The sequence below is a fragment of the Artibeus jamaicensis genome, unplaced genomic scaffold (assembly GCF_021234435.1).
Source record: "Artibeus jamaicensis isolate MK-2021 breed Jamaican fruit bat unplaced genomic scaffold, CSHL_Jam_final contig_240, whole genome shotgun sequence".
NCBI lineage: Eukaryota > Metazoa > Chordata > Mammalia > Chiroptera > Phyllostomidae > Artibeus > Artibeus jamaicensis.
The window spans coordinates 3,298,575-3,319,061 of record NW_026521506.1 but is presented as its reverse complement, the minus strand read 5'-3'; the positions used below and the strand labels follow the sequence as shown (position 1 = coordinate 3,319,061).

At 37.7% G+C, this 20,487-nt stretch overlaps 1 protein-coding gene across 5 annotated transcripts in view; it reads right to left on the bottom strand.

Moving 5' to 3' along the window:
• The window catches only part of GRIA3 (glutamate ionotropic receptor AMPA type subunit 3), a 482,288-nt gene that overhangs the window by 372,192 nt on the left and 89,609 nt on the right, over positions 1–20,487 (bottom strand). For all 5 annotated transcript variants that reach the window (XM_037154138.2, XM_037154136.2, XM_053662342.1 and 2 more), the window contains exon 3: positions 5,884–6,123. In XM_037154138.2, the coding sequence (XP_037010033.1) occupies positions 5,884–6,123 (240 nt within the window). The remainder of the gene's footprint in view (positions 1–5,883; positions 6,124–20,487) is intronic.

Below are 20,487 nucleotides of genomic sequence, written 5' to 3'. Positions count from 1 at the left end.
CTAACAAGCAAAATGGAGACAGACTCATAGATGGAGAGCAGGATGACAGCTAGTGGGATGGGGAAGTTAAGGGGTGATGTATTGAACAGAAAGAAAAAAGGACTCAAGGACATTGACAACAATGTGGTGACTGCTAAAGGAAGGTGTGTATAAGGGGACTAAATGGTAATGGAAAAATACAATAAAGATTAAATAAAAAGGAGAAGGTACATAAGGGGCAGAGATCACACATAGTCAAACTCATAACTTTTCCAAGAACTGAATCTTCATGTAATAGCACAAAGAGCATAATTTTGAACTTTGAATTAATGAACCAAGGAGGTGATCTAAGTTACTAAGCAAAGTGATGATCTGTAAACACAAATTAGACCTTTCTCTGCAGACAGAAATCAAAGTGTAGCCAATGAATCCTTTAATTCCACTCAATGTTTCATAATATCATAATTTTTATGCCTAGGTTTTCTCAGTTGTAATATGTGAATATGCAATTTGGATTAAATGTAATAATCCACAAAGTTTTGCTACAGATCTTTAAAATCACCTCACATACTTAACCCATTTCTCAGTCCCTCACTCATTTCTGTCCTTAAACAATAGTCACATCATTTGTACAGTATATTTAGCTTATTTGAATGTAATTATAGGTGCTGCCTTCTGTCTTTCTCTGTCTTATATTTCTCTCTTAGATAATTTAAAATATTCTAAAATTACATTTTGCAGTTGTAACTTCTACCCATAATTTTTATTACTAAAGCAATAGACAATTATTTTAGAAAATTAGAATATACCAAATAGATACTTTATTGAATATATTAAAGAACTATATTACATGGCTTGATTTATAAACTGAGTTCTCTCTCTCTTCCTCCTCACCCACCTTTCCTACTTCCATCGCACATTCCCTCCATCCCTTCTTTTTCCTTTTTTGTTGTTCTATCTTTTTTTCAGGCCAAAATTGAAAAGAAGACATGGCTTATTCTTGATGAATCAATAATGGAATTGGGAAAACAGTAAGTATGTATCCATATCTCTGTTATGTACAAGAGTGGGCCCAAAGTATAAATTTAGAGGCCAAACAATTGTTTATTATCATGCTGGAAAGAAGGGCTTGGAAAGGTTTGTAGCAAACTCAAATGAAATAATAATGGAAAGCAGTTACGTTAAGTGCCAGGTGAATGATATGACAAAACAAAAGTTTCCTGTGGGTGTTTAAAGATGGGCAAGATCTCTGCTCCTCAAAAGTGGTTCTACTCTTATCTAGTCTCCATAAATATCATCACCATCTTACCCAATCTTTCAGGCCAAAGCTTAATCATCATCCATTAGTTCTTCCTCTCCCTCACATCCAACAATCAATTGGTTCCCAAGTTCTGCCAATTGTGGGTTCAAATGTATTTTAACTCCATTCACTTTTCTACATCTTTAGCCTACTCTAAACCGCCACTTCTCACCTAGATGGCCACTATGGCCTTTTAATTATTTTTTTTCCTTCACTCTTGCACCACACTCCATTCTGTACAGAGAATTAAATTAGATCATATGACTTCCATGCTCAGAATCCTCCAATGACTTCTCATTGCAGTTAGAATAAAATCCATACTTCTTACCATGGGTTCTGTCCATATTCCATGGCTATGATCTCTCTCTTATTTACATCCACAGTCTCATATCCGGCCACTCTCAGCCTCATCACTACATTTTAACCACATCCGCCTTCTTTCAGTTCCTCAAATGTGCCAAGGTTTTTTTCCTGCCACAGGGCCTTTGCTCTTGCTCTACCTACTGCTTGAGTCTCATTCCCTCTATTCCTCACATGGTTGCCTTCTTCTAATCCTTTAACCCTCAGTTTAATTATTCCTTCTCAGTGATGCTATCACAGAATCTTTTTAAAAATTAGGTCATATCCCCTGCCTTTTTACCCAGCAATTCCACTGCTAGGATTATATCCTAAGAACCCTAAAACATCAATATCAAAGAACCTATGCACCATAGTGTTCATAGCAGCACAATTTACAATAACCAAGAGTTGGAAGCAACCAAGGTGCCCGTCAGTAAATGAATGGATCAAAAAATTGTGGTACATATACACAATAAAATTCTATGCAGCAGAGAGAAAGAAGGAGCTACTACCCTTTGCAACAACATGGATGGAACTGGAAAGCATTATGCTGAGTGAAATAGGCCAGGTGTTGAAAGACAAGTACGATATGATCTTACCTTTAAGAGGAAGCTAAACAACAAAACAAACAAGCAAGCAGAATAAAAATAAGGACACTGAAATAGAGAACAAGGGGACAGTGACCAGAGGGGAGAAAGGAGAATTTAAGGGGGAAAAAGGGGAGGGATTTGGAGAAGCAAATATGAAGGACACAGGGATGAGAACTGGGGGGGGGTAGAAATGGGAGGGAGGTGGGGAGCACGGGGTGGGGGGGCTGGGATGGGAGAAACAGGCAAAAAACTGTACTTGAAAAATAACTAAATAAAATTATTGAGAAAAAAATTAGGTCATATCCATTAGTATCTGTTTCTTTGTTTTCTTAATAGCACCTTATTGAAATGTATAATTTTTACTTGTTGGCTTGTTTCTTTATCTCCATCATTAGAATGTAAGCTTTATAATAGTAGGAACCATGTCTATCTTGTTCATCATTGTAACTCTAGCACTATTGAATTAATGAATGAACTGCTGAGTTCATGTGGTCAGAAAAGGCCACCTTGGGGAGAAAGTATTTGAAGTAAATTTTGAAAAGTGGGTGGATAGGCAAAATTTTCATAATCGAGATGAAGGAAGGAGTTATAGGTAGTAATAGAAGTGACATTGCGGAGGCAAGCATGGTTCTAGCACATTTGGGCAACAGTGAAACATGGAAGCTTCCTGCAGTGGAAGCTTTTCATTAGGTAACATAGGAACAACTGGTTTGTTAGTTGGTTGAGGCATAATTATGTTGAATCTGAAATAATAGACTACTTTTTTCTTTCAGTGTGGGCAATAAAAGGGAATCCATTGAAAAATTTAGAAATAGGGTCTTGGTGCACTGTTTTTTTTTAATTTTTAATTTTTAAAAATTTATTTAATTATTGTTCAAGTACAGTTTTCTGTCTTATACTCCCATCCCAGCCCCCCAGTGCTCCCCACCTCCCTCCCATTTCCCACTCCCCCTGCCTTAGTTTTTGTCCATGTGTCCTTTATACTTGTTCCTGTGAATCCTTCTCCTTTCCCCCTGAAATTCTCTCCCCTCTCCCCTCTTGCCCCTGTCAGCCTGCCTGTTCTGTATTTCAGTGTCTTTGGTCATGTTTTGCTTGCTTGTTTGACTTGTTATTTAGGTTCCTGGTAAAGGTGAGATTATATGGTATTTGTCTTTCACTACCTGGCTTATTTCACTCAGCATAATGCTTTCCAGTTCCATCCATGCTGTTGCAAAGGGCAGTAGTTCTTTTTTTTCTGCTGCATAGAATTCCATTGTGTAAATGTACCATAGTTTTTTTATCTATTCATTTACTAATGATACCTCAGACAAAGGTTTAATCTCATGGTGTACTGTTTTAAGGCTTTCCAAGGAGGAAATTAGTATAAAAGTTTATGGAAAGTGTTTCTTAAACAGAACAGATTTTGTCCCATCAGTTAAATGGTTCTAGAAGAAAAAAAAGATTAACACACATGTGTCAGAAAGGTTTATTTTGGCTACGAGGCCCTAGAATTATCTAAATTATTAACTGAGATGATCTGAAAAAAAAGATATAGGGATAAGAAACAGACATAGATGAACTTTTCCTTCCTTTCCTCTAATAAAGAGCTAATGAATGAAGAAGGCTTATGGAAGATGAGGAAAAAAATACACAAACTTCATCTCCTGCTTTGAATAAATGGGAGGTTACAGTATTACTGTAACTGATACTTATTTTAAAAAAAGTTTCATGAGGGAAGCTGTCTGATTCATAAACTTTAGTTCTGAAAGTTAGATTGTTATGGCTAGATTACACTGTATACAGTACATGAAAATAGGATAATTCATCCTTGGCATTTGAAAGAAATGAAATTCATCAAAATTTAGCAAATTGTAAATTAGAATGTTCAAACTTGTTTCATACCTTAGTCAGGCAAGGCTCTGCAGGAACACACAACACTTTCCTAATTCCACCTTTTGTTCACGCTCTTTGTCTTTTCTCAATTCCCTTCCTCTCTTCTCTTGCCATCCACAAATAACATATCCTTCAAGCTCCTCTAGCTAGCCTTCTCTGAAAACCTTACTTTCCTGAAATGCTCTTTTCACAATTCTTATAGCAATCAGAGTCTGTAGTATCACCTTCAGTTTGATACTTTTCTGTGTTCATGAATTGTTTCATGATTGTCTTTTTCTGTCTACATTTATTCAAACTGTAAGCATCTATCATAATATTGAACACACCACTGGGAGTTCATAACAGCTTGCAGAATTGGTTGACTGACTGATAATTTATGTTAGGATTAGTTGCTAGATATAATGTGTCCTGTGTCTGATATAGTATCTAAAAAAAGCTATGTAATATTACATTGAAGAGGGACACACCTTTGGTGAGGTGACCAAGGCCAAGAGACCTTCAGTGAGTTGGTCAAGGTCATAGAGCTGCTTAGTGGAAGAGTGGACTGTAATTCTGGTTTCTATTTCAGGTTTATGAAATTTGATGATTTTGGAGGCAAATACCATAGGTAAATACAGGAATTCTATTTCCTGACAGGGTTTGATGGCACATCAAAATGAGAGTGAATTGTAAAGTGCTCCGGGTTCTGCAAAACAAAATGGCCCTTCAAGTTAAGTTGCTTGAAATGACATCCTTTCTAGGGATGCTTAAAGTAGGCAGGCCTTCCATTTGCTCCTTCCTTCTATGAGTCAGAAAACCATAAGTCAGGAAGATCCTTTCCCAGCCTGTAATCAGGGTTACAGACAAACAAAGTAACATTGTTGTTTGGAATTTCATGGTGATAGGATCCCCTGGTTTTACTGAGGAATCTCTCAGAGATAACTGAGTTTTAGAAGAGTCTGTTTAGCTGAATTATATTCACATCTAATTGTATACTATTTAAGATCAGCCCCTTAGTTTCTGAGATTGTTTCAATATGATGTGTTCTCAATATAGCATCTCATTATTAAAAAAAAATCCATCCCCACGACCCAGATTAGCCCATCTCCACTCATTATTTTCATCAGATCATTGTTGAGACATTGTAAGTGGAAGATCTAATGTGATCTCATGGAACAAGCACTGGATGTTGGAGATATTGACACCAGTCCTAGCTCTGTGGTTAAGCTGCTGTGTGAAAAAGCACTTTTTCTCTTTGGGCTGTAGTTTTGTCATCTGTGAAATGAGATTAATTTTGGTTTCCAAAAGGATTACTTCTTCAAAACTTTCCAGCTCAGGCCTCTCTATATTTTTAATTAAGCTGGTTTTACTTTGTGTATTTTAGACCATATGAATTTTTTTTAGGTGAGGGGCTCTTTTTTTTAACAACAGAGACATGTTATATGTCTCTGTTATATGTTACTCACATGTAACAGACTCTTTTGTAACAACAAGGACTTGACCAGGAGGGTATTCCAAACCCCTTTCCAAAGTTGGAGGTGGGAGGACATATATGGCTTGAAAATTAGATTATAAAATTACCATTGCTTTGATTTTTTGGTCTTAATCTTCAATTCATTTTGAATATTAAATACAATTTTAAACATATTATATTTTATTTATTGTAAAAGGTGAAAGATTTATACGATCTGAAGAGAAACCAGAGTATATTTATTTATTGTAAAAGAAGAGAACAAACATGACTTGAAGAATGTTAAACAGCACTGACAATATGAATATTAACAATATGAATGCTCAAAAAGGAGAGCAGATGCCTCTTCTTACCTCTTTCTGTGTCGTAGAGGTACACAAACTTTTCCCACTTGTAGTGGCCCAGAAGACTCAGGATAGCGCCCTTCAAGGCTGGGCGCATCTGGATGACAAACTGCACATCTGCATCAGTTGGGAAGCTGGGCGTGACAAAAGATGTGTGCAGAGCCCCACAGAAGGAGGTCAGAGTGTTCATTGACATCTGGTCATAGAATCCAAAGATGGCATACACTCCTCTCGAGAACTGAGAGCAGACTGCAATGAGAAAAATAGAAATTTCAGTAGCCTTATGGTTCCTTGTTGCAATTTACAGGATTGGAAATACAATGTATAGTTACTTTTTGGGTCTAAATGATATGTCTCAAAAGAAAACTATGACTTCTGAAATCCTAGAAGCTTTTAAAGCCCAGCTGTGCAGCAAAAGAGTAAGGAAGGAAATTATTTATTTGTTAGAGTTGCATATTCTATATATCTACCATGAGAAGGAAACTAAGAAAATGTGGGGGAAAAATGGTGAAGGTTGTTTTACCCTTTTTCAGTAAACCTCCCAGCTCATTTCCAAGGCACTTGGTGCTACCGTACTTCCACCATAGCTGCTTTGGGACCTCATAGGATACCCACACTGCCATCAAGATACAACTGTCTTGTGTCTTAACCCTTAATGGCATTGGCAATTTTTACTGTCAAAATGACTGATGATTTAGTCAGACAAAGTATTAATGTGTCTGCTAGGAAATGTGTTGATTCTCTTAAGTCACATAATGATTTAATCATAGTTATTTTATTACTAAGACCTTTAATGTAGGCTACTAATAAAGAGGATTTCCGATTCTGGGCAGGTCATTGGGATGACTGGTCTTCCAGTGCCCAATGAGTCATGGCAGGTAGGTGGGCCTTTTCTGCCCATGTGTAATTGGCAAAGTGCTATCTTTATCCATGTGCATTTATCTTCTAGATCTATTAGCCCACATATAGAACTTCCATGTCCTCCTCATAATTGGAGTCAGCTTTACTTTATTTCAAAGTGGGCCACACTGCCATCTCTTCTCTCTTCTGGTCCAGATGAACTTAAAAAAATGTGAACCAATTTCAACATTAGCTTAAGTAGAACATAATTAACAAACAAATCAATTACAACAACACTGTGTGGTGCATTCCCAAGCCAAGTGGAAATGATCTTTAGATTATCTGCACTACCGCTTCCTTCTATTCATGCAAAGTAGACAGAACAGGCAGCTGGTAATGTGGTGTGATTTAAGGATTTCTGTGTGAAAGCCACTGTTAGGCTCACTTCTTCAGGTTTAGAATGTTGAAAAAAGCCCGTGGCTTGGGAGGGGTATTAAATATATTCTTTTTTATCCATTAGCATGTTAAGGTGAATTAATGTCTGATTAGATGCCAGAATGAGTGGTAAGGCAGATAGGTAAATTTTGAGGGGGACTGGTAGATCAGAGAAGAGAATATAAATGGTCTGAAGTCCTTCCTGAGAGGAAAAATAGTGAAGTCATTGGGCACCAAAAGAAGGAAGGCTCTGAAAGTAGGATGAAGGCAAGTGGAAAACCAATTTAATTCACTTATTGACTGTGTTGTGAGAATCAGAGAGTTCTAAGTATTTCTGGTATCTTGCTTTCTATTTAAACTTACACTGATTAGGGATGCTTCCTTTTATCAGCCAAACTTATTAGTCATTGGCTTGCAAGTAGCATTTCAAACATGATTACCAGTTACTGAAGTATCTCCATCAGGGAAGATAATAGCCTCTAACTTGAGATATTCTAGGTGATCCCCAAACTCATGCACAAAATTCTTTGTATTAAAAGGATAAAGCCAACTTAAGAATGAATCTGGGGCACCTCATGATAGGGAGTGGTAAAAGGGAGTATTCAGAAACAGAAATTGGGGACTTCCAGCTGAGATGGAGGTGTAGGTGGAAATACTGTGCATCTTCACAAAACCAAAATTAAGGATGACAAAGTTTAGAAACAAAAACACAACCAGAACAGACAGAAAATTGAACTGTACTGAAGTCTGGCAATCGTTCAACCAGACTGGTAAGAGGGGCAGAGTAAGCAGCCAGCAGAGAGGGATCTGGCAGGAAAAGGCAGTGGCAGCCAGACTTGGGAGTGCAGGCAGCCTGGGGCTGACCAGGGTCACACATTCGTGCACAGATAAACTAGGAAAAAATGGGCAGCAAGATAGACCAAGCAACCCAGGGACCCAGTGCTCGGAAATAAAGCCTAAAAGCACCGATTGAAAAGGTGCAGCTTGTGGCAAGTGGCAGAGGGGATGGAAATCTGAGAGAAAGTAGAGCAAGGGCCATTGTTTCCTCTCTGACCCCACCCCTACATAGAGCATCACAACCCAGCAACTGGGTTGCTTGGCCCTGGTGAACACCTAATGCTCTGCCACTGACATGTAACAGGCATGACCTGACCAAAAATGGCTCAAATAGAAGAACAAATCAAAGCCCCAGAGCCAATACTTTTAAGTGACCAAGAGATAGCTAACCTATCAGATGCACAGTTCAAAACAACGGTGATCAGGATGCTCACAGACCTGGTTGATTTTGGTCACAAATTAGATGAGAAAATGAAGGCTACACTAAGTGAAATGAAGGAAAATGCACAGGGAACCAATAGTGATGGAAAGAAAACTGTGACTCATATCAGTGGAGTGGGCCAGAAAGAAGAAAGAAACAACCAAAGAGAAAAGAATGAATACACAAGAATTCAATAAAATGAGGAGAGGCTTAGGAACCTCCAGGACATCTTTAAACATTCCAACATCCAAATTATAGGGTACCATAAGGAGAAGAGGAAGAGCAACAAGTGCAAAGCTTACTTGAACAAATAATAAAGGAGAACTTCCCCAATCTGGCGAAGGAAATAGACTTCCAGGAAATCCAGGAAGCTCAGAGAGGCCCAAAGAAGGTGTACCCAAGGAGGAACACACCAAGGCACATCATCATTACATTAGCCAATATTAAAATTAAGGAGAGAATTCTAGAAGCAGCAAGAGATAAGGGGACAGTCACCTACAAAGGAGTTCCCATCAGACTGTCAGCTGATTTCTCAAAAGACCTTACAGGCAAGAAGGGGCTGGAAAGAGGTATTCCAAGTAATGAAATCCAAAGACCTACATCCAAGATTTCTCTATCCAGCAAAACTTTCATGTAGAATGGAAGGGCAGATAAAGAGCTTTTCAGATAAGATCAAGTTCAAGCAGTTCATCATCACCAGGCCCTTACTATATGAAATGTTAAAGGGATTTATCTAAGAAAAAGAAGATATAAAATATGAACAGCGAAAAGACAGCACACTCACAGTTATTAATAACCACACTTAAAACAAAAGCAGACTGAGCAGACACCTAAAACAGGAGCGAAGCCACAAAAATGGAGATCATATGAAAGGTTAGCAACAGGGGAGTGGGAAGAGGAGAAGGGGGGAAAAGGTACAGAGAATAAGTAGTATAGACGGTAGGGAGAAAATAGGGGGAATATAATAGTAGTGTGGGAAATGTAGAAGGTAAAGAACTTATTACACATGGACATGAACTAAATGGGGGGAATGTGGGTGGGAGGGGGTGTGTAGGGTGGAAGGGAATGAAGAGGGGGAATGGGACAACTGTAATGGTATAATCAATAAAATATATTAAAGAGAAAGAAACAGAAATTGGCTAGATGTCACTTTGCCTTGGTCTTCACCAAAAAAGACACTAAGGAGAGTCCCATTCCCAAATTAACCCTGTAAATGGAGAAGCTGTTTTATTAATTTTTATTTTTTTGCTGTTATCGTCATTCCAACTTTTTTTCAGTTTCCCCTAACCCAGTTCTTTGGTTAATTCCTTCACATCTTTCCTCTCACCCCCCTTCCCTCTGGCAGCTGCCAGTCTGATCCATGTATCTGTGCTCTATTAGTATTTTGTTCATTAGTTTATTGTGTTCATTAGATTCTACATATAAGTGAGATCATGTGGTATTTGTCTTTCACTGACTGATTATTTCACTTAGTATGATATTCTCCATGTCCATCCATGCAGTCACAAAATGTAAGAGTTTCTTATTTTCTACCTCTGTGTAATATTCCATTGTATAAATGTATCACAGCTTTTTTGTCCACTCATCTACTGATGGGCACTTTGGCTCTTTCCAGATCTTGGCTATTGTAAATAGTGCTGCTATGAACATAGGGATGCACATATATTATTTGTATTGGTATTTTGGGATATCCTCATAAGCAGAATTACTGGGTCAAAAGAGAGTTCCATGTAAATGGAGAGTTTTGCAGTACCAGGTCAAATCTTGGGCAGTGCACATAATGATCTACATAAAATTGATAATAGTAACAGCCATTGAGTGCTTAGTAGGCACCAGGCACTGTGCTAAGTCCTATACAAATATTATCTCACTTGATATTTTCAATAGCCTCAGGGAGTATTGCTATTATTTCTATTTAATAAGTGAGAATTCTGAGACAAAAAATGTTCTATTTCTTGGGTGGAGAAGTCATAATTTGAACCTGAGTTGGCCAAACTCTTAAACTCACACTTCCTGGGTCCCAAAACCAAAAATGACTTTAAAGAGTAATTATTGGCCCAATTGAGATATGGTTTTTAGGTTTAGCAAATAAAAATATAGAATGTCTAATTAAATTTGATTTTCAGATAAATTATTTCTATATAAATAAGCCTTAATTTCATACATATACTAAAATTATTTATTATTTATTTGAAGTTCAAATTTAACTGAGGATCCAGAATTTTATCTGGCAACCCTAGAAAATAACTGCCATATTATTACTGATCATGCGGCTAGAAGACAAGAATAAGCAATCATGACCCTTCACCCAAAATTATTTAGGAGGCAGGTAGTAATTTTTAAGCCCGTGCATACTAGCCTGGAAGGCCCAAGAGAAAGATAAGGACCTCTAGGCCCTATACAAAATAGCCTCCTGAGGAAATGCAAAATATTTCAACAAGGAGAACCCTAACCTGAATAAATTATGAACAATAAATGAGGGGGAAATAAAGTTGGAGAGAGGCAAACCTATAGCTATGATCCACTTAGAGTTTCAAAAAGCCCTTGATACATTGGAAGAAAACAAAAAATAAAAGTAAGCATATTATGGTGGTAAGATACTGGTTAATAAAAATATCTTGTATTGCCCTTATAATCATTGTTTTCAAACCCCAAGGGTACAAAACTAATTAATCATTATTCACATATGAACTTTTTATTTTTATTCATTACACTTATTTATCTATTTTTAAAATATAATAAACAGCCCTCTATACACGAGGTAATTTCTATAATTTACTAACATTTCTATCTCAAATTTAAAATTGCTTTATGTTGGAGAGAGTTTTCTGGGAAATATGGCCAGCTACCTGTGGCTCTCAATCTTTGTTTTGCTGGTTCAGCTCTGAGAAAAATGGCTCTTCCATTGAAATCTTTGTAAAGAGGAGGCTGGGATCTAATTGAGTGACCTCTGGATGGGGGTGTTTTCCCAATCCTGGATTCGACTATGTTATTGGACATTGTTTTATCAATGCTACTTTCCATTTTTCTACTGTAGTGCTAATCGGTAATTTAAAAACTATGACAAACACTAATAAAACCACCATGCAACCCAAGAACTATAACATTATTGATAACTTATTTTTACTCTGTCTTCGTGCTCTATTGTGTCTACCTATTTTGACCTCTCCATCCCTCTGAGATAATTATTATCTTGAATTTTGTATGTATCATTACTCTGATCTTTTAAAAATATACAAACAGCCCTGGCTGGTGTAGCTCAGTGGATTGAGCGTGGGCCTGTGAACCAGACAATCGCGGTTCGATTCCCAGTCAGGGCACATGCCTGGGTTGCAGGCCGGTTCCCTGCAGGCCAGTTCCCAGCAGGGGATGCACAAAGGCAACCATACATTGATGTTTCTCTCCCTCTCTCCTTCCCTTCCCTTCTAAAGATAAACACATAAAATCTTTAAAAAAATAAAAATATAGAAACACACACATAAAGTATATGAAGTTATTTTTGCTTGTTTTAAAATTTTATAAGAAGGGAATCAAATTGTATAGGTGAAACCCAGACTCCATCCAGGAAGGACCACTCAGTGAAATCTTTAAGCTTGTATATAATGACAAGAAGAATGAGACAGAGAAAGACCTTATAAAAATGTGTGAGTGAACAGATGTGAAGGAACACAGCAAAAAACAAAATTTGAAACTAAGCTTACAGCTTTGGTCATAGCTCAGGCAAGGGATTTAGGAGTATTATAGATCAGCAGCAACCCTCAGGGAACATTAGGCTACTGTGGCCCAAAAGGCAGACACATGGCAGTGCACACCAACAAAAAGAGTATAAAGAGAAAAATTTGTAAATGTTCTATTCCCTTCATATAAAACAGGTACAGCTACCCTGCAAATACAATTGTACATAGCTACCCTAGCTCTAACTCAAAATATAAAAGGAACATTAGTAGAAGTCCCAGTGGTAAAGATAACAGCCACATGAGGGCAGAGTTAATAGCCTCTGAGAGAAACTGGGGTGCAGGGGGCCTGTGAATGGCATCTTACAGTGGATCTCTCTGGTTCTGGTCCTATTCCTGGCTGCAGAAAGTAGGGTTGAATGGAATAGTGAGCTGACCCAAAGGACAATGTCTACGTGTTTAGGTTTTTTAGAATGAGCTATAAGGAACTTAAATGACTATTTTATTCAGTGATTTTTCAAGTATGGTCTTTAGTGTGAAATACTTTCTCGAAATGAAATTTTATGTGAAAAAGTTCAATATATAGGAGATAAAGTGGATCTCTTCTGATTCATCAGAGTTCTACTGACACCTTCCTACCATAAAGAAACGGTGGCACAAGGGAGGAAGTATCTTGCACAAAGCCATGCAATGAGTTATGAACCAGTCACTAAGAAATGCTTTATCAGCATCTCTACAGCATCCCTACTCCAGAACTATTTAGGGCAGCATGGGTCAAGATTTTACTGCCATGAAAGTGACTTACCCTTCTTGCTCTCAGCATATAATAGATGGGTACCAGTAGGGGTTTCCCATGACTTATCTGCTGGCTGCTCCTCTCACCTTCCCCAGCCCTAAATACCAACAATGAGAGCAGGTGGCAGATTGGTGATTTTGGGGGGACTCATGATTCTTTTGGGCAATATCTGTTACCTTAATGTGAATCCTTAATGAACCACATTCATTTCTTTATCTCAGAAGACTAGTCCTTGGTAAAATGATGCTAGAAGTAATAACTGTCTTGGCAATCTTATCAAGCGTTGAAGTGAAAAGGGCAACAGTTCATGGTTCTACAAGTCTTAAGCTTCATGACTCTGTGCAAGTTACTTAACCTCTCTCAACTTCAGTATAAGATAAAAATTATGAAAGAAAGTTCTGAAATTAGATCATATAGGTTGAAATCCTGAATCCATCACTTAAGCAAGTTACTTAATATCTCTGTGCTTCTGACCTAGTTTTTTCATCTGTAAAACTGGGATAATAATGCCTATTTCAGCATTGGTTGTGAATGTTAAAGTTACTTCGTTCATGGGAAGCATCTATAATAATACTTGGCACATAATAGATACTCAATTATTGCTAGCTATTTTTCATGAAACAAATATTTGAGCATCTACTATGTGCCAGGCACTGTTATAGGTATTTTGAGATATAGAAGAGAAAAAAGATCCTGTCCCCTTAGAACTCATCTACTAGCGAAGTGAAAAGACAATAATAAATGTAATAACTAAAATATAAAGTATGTCTTAAGTTATAAGTGTTGCTTTTCTCTATGGTCATAAGGAGAGCAGTAAATGAAATGATACATGGAAAATACCTATGTCAGTGCCTACCATATAACTTGGCAAATAAATAGTTCTCTCTCTATTTCTTTCCTCTTGCCAGATCTTTTTAGCATACTTTGCCTTCTATTTACCCCATCAGATTACCCTCCCCACAGTAACCACTGTCCTGGACCTCACACTGAGTACCGAAGTAGCACAGCTTTTCTTCTTCAGTGTTCTTTCATATTCTCATTCCTTGGTAGTAATGGGTTAAGAAAGAAACCCTGATAATTTAGTTTGAGTATGTGCAGCTGTCCTTTGAATTTTCTGGTCTCTAAGTAGTGCTAGTGAAATATTGTCCCCACTTGGGGCCTCCATACTTTCCCAGTACAAACTATCTTGATTATCTGTTTCCATCTCTTCCCTCTAGCAAAACACCAAATTCTCTTCCTTGAATATGTTATTTCTGAGTACATCCTGGATTCCTGGGGACTCTAGCATAGCTCAGCAGCATTCCCTTCAATGGTAAGTGACAAGCAAGGCAACTGTCATGCTTTTATTTATAGTCCTAAAGTCTGTAGAGTCAGGTAGGTATTGTTAATATACAATATGGAAGCTAATGACACCACCCATATTCCAAAAAGCATTGTCATAAAAATGTCAAACAATTTGATTACCCCAAAGATCAGAATAACAATATTTCATATCATTTACAGAACAATTTTTATAGCCTTTTGAATCAGAGAAAAAAGCAAACAGAAGTCTCTTGCTTACTTAATGATCACATTTGAAGCAAGCAGGAAGAAGAAAAATATAGCTGTGAAGGAACAAATAGGGACGTATTTATATGTATCATTAGTTCCAGACCATTGTGATAAAGCAAGTTGTGATCTTTTTGCTGGTGGAGGTTCTTGCCTTCAATTAGTAAAAATTCCCTACATCTGTGAAGTACAATAAAGCAAACTACAGCAAAATAAGGTACGCCTGTTAAATATATGCATTTACGAGGTTTGTCTACAAAAATCTAGCCATTGTTTATGTACTGGGAATGTTTTATGTGAAATGGAGGTAACTGGAGAGTGCACTGGAATGCAGATGCATGAATAACAACGACTTCACTGTACTAGTCATTGGGGGCAGTAGATGTCATTGAGTGAGCATGTGTACTGTGTGGGTTTTCACATTCAAAATGACTGAGTGAGTGGAGCAAGGAATCTGTATTGAGCTTGAATATTCCTCCATGGCAACTGTTCAGGTGATTCAAAAGGCCACAGCTCTGGGCAACTGGTAATTGGCAGCTTCATCAGGTGTATCTACTATGTGCCAGGCACTGTTATGTGCCTGCTCATGCATCATGTCTTATGCAGAACTTTCTGCCAAAACATCAAATCACCCAGGTGACTCAGCCACACTACAGCCCAGATTTGGCATACTGTGACTTCTGGCTTTTCCCAAAACTACAATCACCTTTGAAAGGGAAGAGATTTCAGACCATTGATGAGATTCAGGAAAATCCGATGGAGCAGCTGATGGCAGTTGGGAGAACTGCGTGAGGTCCCAAGGTGCCTACTTTGAAGGGGACTGAGGCATTATTGTCCTGTGTACAATGTTTCTTCTTCAATAAATGTCTCTCTTTTTCATATTACATGGCCGGATACCTTCTGGACACACCTTGTATATCATATATATGCCTCTCCAAATGTGTCCATGTCTTAATCCCCAAATCTGTGAATTAGGTTATATGGTAAAGGAGAATTAAGGTTGCAGATGGAATTAGAGTCAGTATCAGTGGTATGATGCTAGAAAAATTTTACCAAACATCATTAGGTTTGAAGATGAAGGAGGCTATGAGCTAAGAAAAGCTATTGGCTCTAGAAGTTAGGAAAGTCAAGAAAATGTATTCTCCATTTATTAGAGCAGGAGAGTCAAACTCATTTTCACCAGGGGCCACATCAACCTCACGGTTGCCTTCAAAGGGCTGAAGTAATTTTAGGACTGTATAAATGTAACTACTCAACTGTTAAGGAGTCAAAATTACATTCAGCCCTTTGAAGGCAACCACAGGACTGATGTGGCCCCCAGTGAAAATGAGTTTGACACCTCTGCTAATTAGAACATTTAGACAGGAATGCAACCTTGGCACTTTGATTTTAGCCCAGTGAGACCCCTAGTAGACATCTGACCTACAGAACTGGAAGAAAATAAACTTGTGTTATTTTAAGCCACTCAATCTGTGGTAATTTGTTACAGAATAGTAAATAGAAAACTAACACACTTAAGTAAAATTTTAAAGTTGGTAACTCTAGATCAACCTATGCTCTACTCAACTTTTTTCCTCCTTACAATCTTACTCGTATAAGTCCAAAAGTTTTGATACTAATGATCTAGTCCCACTCAGTGCAGGAACCATCTCTCATGAGGTCATATTACCTCTCCTTTAACACTTAAAGTGACAAAGGAGCTCCATACATACAAGCAGCCTTTCCCTTGCAAGGCAGCTCTGATTATTAGGGAACTCTTCCTTAAGTTAAACCTAACTTTATTTATTGGGCCTCTTGAGTGCTCCATTGTACATCAAATTCAATTCCCCATGATCTCAACTTACTTTTACAGGAAGCTTAAAAGTACAGTTGATGTATTCAGGAGATATGTAATGGCTATTAGCTATACAAGTTTGTGCTGTTAGTGTCTGTATCCTGCCTTCTTCCTCTCAGGCTAAAGTTCTGTTAAAATATTCAACTGCCCCTAAATCCCTGCCACCTCCATAAACTATCATTCTAACACCTTATTTACCACTATCCCTAATGATGGGATGATGAGGACCTTGCAGTCCTCTTCATTTACAACTTATTTTCTGTTCCATCACTCTACTGAATCTGCTTTCTCAGGTTTGATGATGACCTGCTTACTGTCAAGTCCAACTCTATTCAGTGACATCACTGAACTTGACTACTGAACGACATTTGATATTGTTGGCCAAATCCTCCCCCTTCAAACTCTCCTCTCCTATTTCAAGACCACTAAACCCTGCTGGTTCTAACTCCCTAACTGCACTTTTTCTGTTTCCTTTTTGTCCACTCCTTTGATGAAGATGTGCTCACAGATTTTGTCCTTGGATGAGTTCTCTTCTCATTTTTTTCATTCAACAAATATTTATGGATCTCCTGATATAAGCCAAGCAGGATGAATTTTATGTAGAAATCTGTAGCTTCAGACACATTCCTGAGTTTCAAATCCACATTTCCAACTGCTCATAAAATAGCCTTACCTGGACACTTTCATGGCATCACTCACTTAGCATATTACTTTTTAAAGATTGCATTTGTTTATTTTTAGAGAGAGGGGAAGGGAGGGAGAAAGAGGGAGAGAAACATCGATGTGTGGTTGTCTCTTGCACACCCCCTACTGGGGACTAGGTCTGCAACCCAGGCATGGGCCCTGAGTGGGAATCGAACAGGTGACCCTTTGATTTGCAGGCCAGCGCTCAATCCACTGAGCCACACCAGCCAAGGCCACTTAGCATATTATTTCTTGACTCCCATCCTCTACACACAGACCTGCTCCTCTTGTCCCTGTTTGTCCTAATGTATCACTCTTCTTCCAGTCTCCCAAACTAGAGTTTTAAAGGCCATCTCTGCCTTCTCTCTCTGCCTCATTTTCCTATATTACTGTTTTGTGATGCTTTATCAATTCTACCCTTATAACATATAGGATATCTATTGCCTATTTATCTTCATTTCAGGTTCTCATTGTTTGTTTCAGATGATGAGAATACTCTCCTAACCGGTCACCTGCTTCCAGTATTTTCCCTCACTTATCATTGGCACTGCTACCTGATTACTTTCTCCTTTCTTTGCCAAATGTCTGATCAAAATCTACCCACCCCAAATCTCATTTTGCAAGAATCCACTCTGTGTATGAGTTGTTAATGGACTAATAAATGAATATTTGCAAATGAGTCAGCTCAGGGTTTCTCAACCTCCACAGGCACTAGTAACATTTTGGTCTGGAAAATTCTTTGTTGTGGGAGACTGTCCTGCACATTTTAAGATGTTTAGCAGCATCTCTGGACTCTACCCGTTAAATGCCAGTAGCACCACCACTACTCCTCAGTTGTGAAACAAAAAAAGCCTTAAAACATTTTCAAATATCCTTTATGGGGCACCATCACTCACTGTTCCCTTCTCCCTCCTTGCCCCTCATTTGAGAAACAAAGGTTTACTTTATGACTTCCTCTCCACAGAGAACAAGGCCTTGACCTTGTGAAAATGCATATATATCTAGAAGATCCCAAAGGAGTAATAATAGTGTAGGAAAGCTAGGAAGGTTGAATATCTTGGACTCTTCAAAGCCCACCATAAAAGCAGATACCTTAAATTGCCCTTAAATTTGCTATTTGTGTTTATCCTGGGGGTGTAACAGATGGAGAATTATATAAGTATGAAGGTAGTAGGGTGGGTATGGGGTAGTAGCCAGCTCATACTTTCTCTGGATTCATATAGATCAGCCTCCCCATACCTCTGAATCCACTTTGGTCTTGAGTTCTGGTAACCACAGTGACCACTTATATGCACCAGAGTCAGAATAAGGTGTCAGCCACATTCTCCAGCTGGTGATTCCATGGTTTAATTACCATCTTTGGGTTAATTCCCTTGAACATTTTGTTCAGCTCTCAGGAGTACACTGCCTTCCAACAGTCTAAGTAGTTATTTTTGCAATTGTATGACATGTATCTAAATGCTGGCAAAGAAAACACTCATTATCAACATTTGATCCTACTTGAATGTAACAGTTTGCAAATGCAGGCATTAACATATGAACACATGTATTTTGGAAAAATCGGTTTGCAACTCTAAGTACAAACCACCCTTCCATAGCAGCATCAGAAATGGCAGGATGGGGCTTGAGTAAGGGGGTACTTGTTAGGCCTTTTTGTATTAAGAAAATAAGTATTGGATTTCAGAAGTTTTTAATTTTTGGCTTATTCATTAATTAATATATACATTCAGCAAATAAAATTTTGAATTCCTACTGTGTGTGACAAACACTGACGTGGTGCTAGGCTATAGCAGTGAACAAAACAGATAGGAACCATGTTTTCATGATGCTTAGAGTCTAGTATAGGCAGCAAATATTAATAAAATGATTATATCAATGTGTGATTATGATATGTGACTACCATGTCCTCCCTGTGTTTGAGGCACTAAAAGAAGACTAGCCTGGCTGGAGTGTAGCCAGTAAGGAGGAGGGCATATGATGAGTCTGGTAGGAGGCAGGGACCCCACCATGGAGGATCTTGTAGGACACTGGCAAGGAATTTAGATTTTATTCTAAGGACCATGAGAAGAAATCTTAGATGGATTTTGATTATGGGTATTCCATGCACTGTTTTATATTTTTTAAAAGTTGTACTTATACACTAAATCTTTGTGGCTTATTTATTTTATAACTGGAGGTTTATACCTCTTATTGCCCTTCACCCTTTTCACCCATCCAGACCCCCCTCCCCTCTGACAATTGTCAGTTTGTTCTCTGTTTCTATGAGTCTGTTTTTTATTTGTCCAATTGTTTTGTTTTTTTAGAATCCACATAAAAGTGAAATCATATGATATTTGTCTTTATCAGACTTATTACACTTGTTATAATACCCTCTAGGTCCATCCATGTCACAAATGTCACTATTTCATTCTTTTTATGGCCAAGTAATATTGTACTACATCTTCTTTATCTAATCATGTGTTGCTGAAACTTAAGATGCTTCCATATCTTGACAATTATAAATAATGCTGTAATAAACATAGAAATGCATATGTTTTTGAATTAGTGTTTTCATTTCCTCCAATAATACCCAGAAGTGGAATTTCTGAGTAGGATAGTAGTTCTACTTGTAATTTTTTGAAGAATCTCCATACTGTTTTTGGAGGAAAATTCCCTTTTCTCCACATCATCACCAACACTTGTTATTTGTCAACTTTTTTTTTAGAATAGCCATTCTGACAGGTGTGAGGCGGTATCTAATTGTGATTTTGATTTCATTTACAGTTATGAAATAATGAAGCTATAGAAGTATAGCTATGGTACAGGGAATGTAGTCAATAATATTGTAATAACTTTGCACAGTGACAGGTGGTTCCTAATCTTGTGGTGATCATATCATAAGGTATATAAATGTTGAATCACCACTATGTTATACACCTGAAACTAATAAAATATTGTGTGCATCAACTATACTTTATTTTATTTTTTAAAAGATTTTATTTATTTATATTTAGACAGAGGGGAAGGGAAGGAGAAAGAGAGGGAGAGAAACATCAATATGTGGTTCCTCTCATGTGGGCCCTACTGGGGACCTGGCCCACAATATCCTGCAACCCAGACATGTGCCCTGACTGGGAATCAAACCAGTAATCATTTGTTTCATAGGCCTGTGCTCAATCCACTGAGCTACACCAGCCAGGGCTCAACTATACTTTAATAAAACATTTAAAGAGATATGTCAAGTGAAAGAAGCCCAACACATTTTGTGTATATACTGTATGCAGTATACATACTATAAATATTGCATACCATCCCAATACTATACTGTGCTATGTATTGTAATATAAGTAAAAATGAACAAATGAAACAAACAAACAAACAAAACTGATAGACACTGACAATACTATGGTGGTTACCAGAGGAAAGGGAAGTAGGGAGGAGGATTGCACATGCTATAATGATTACATTTATATTAAACTGAATAAAAATAAAACTAAGAAAATAAATATTTCTCTAAAACATGAAGAAAGAAATTTACCTTGCTGTTCTATGAACAGTATATTTT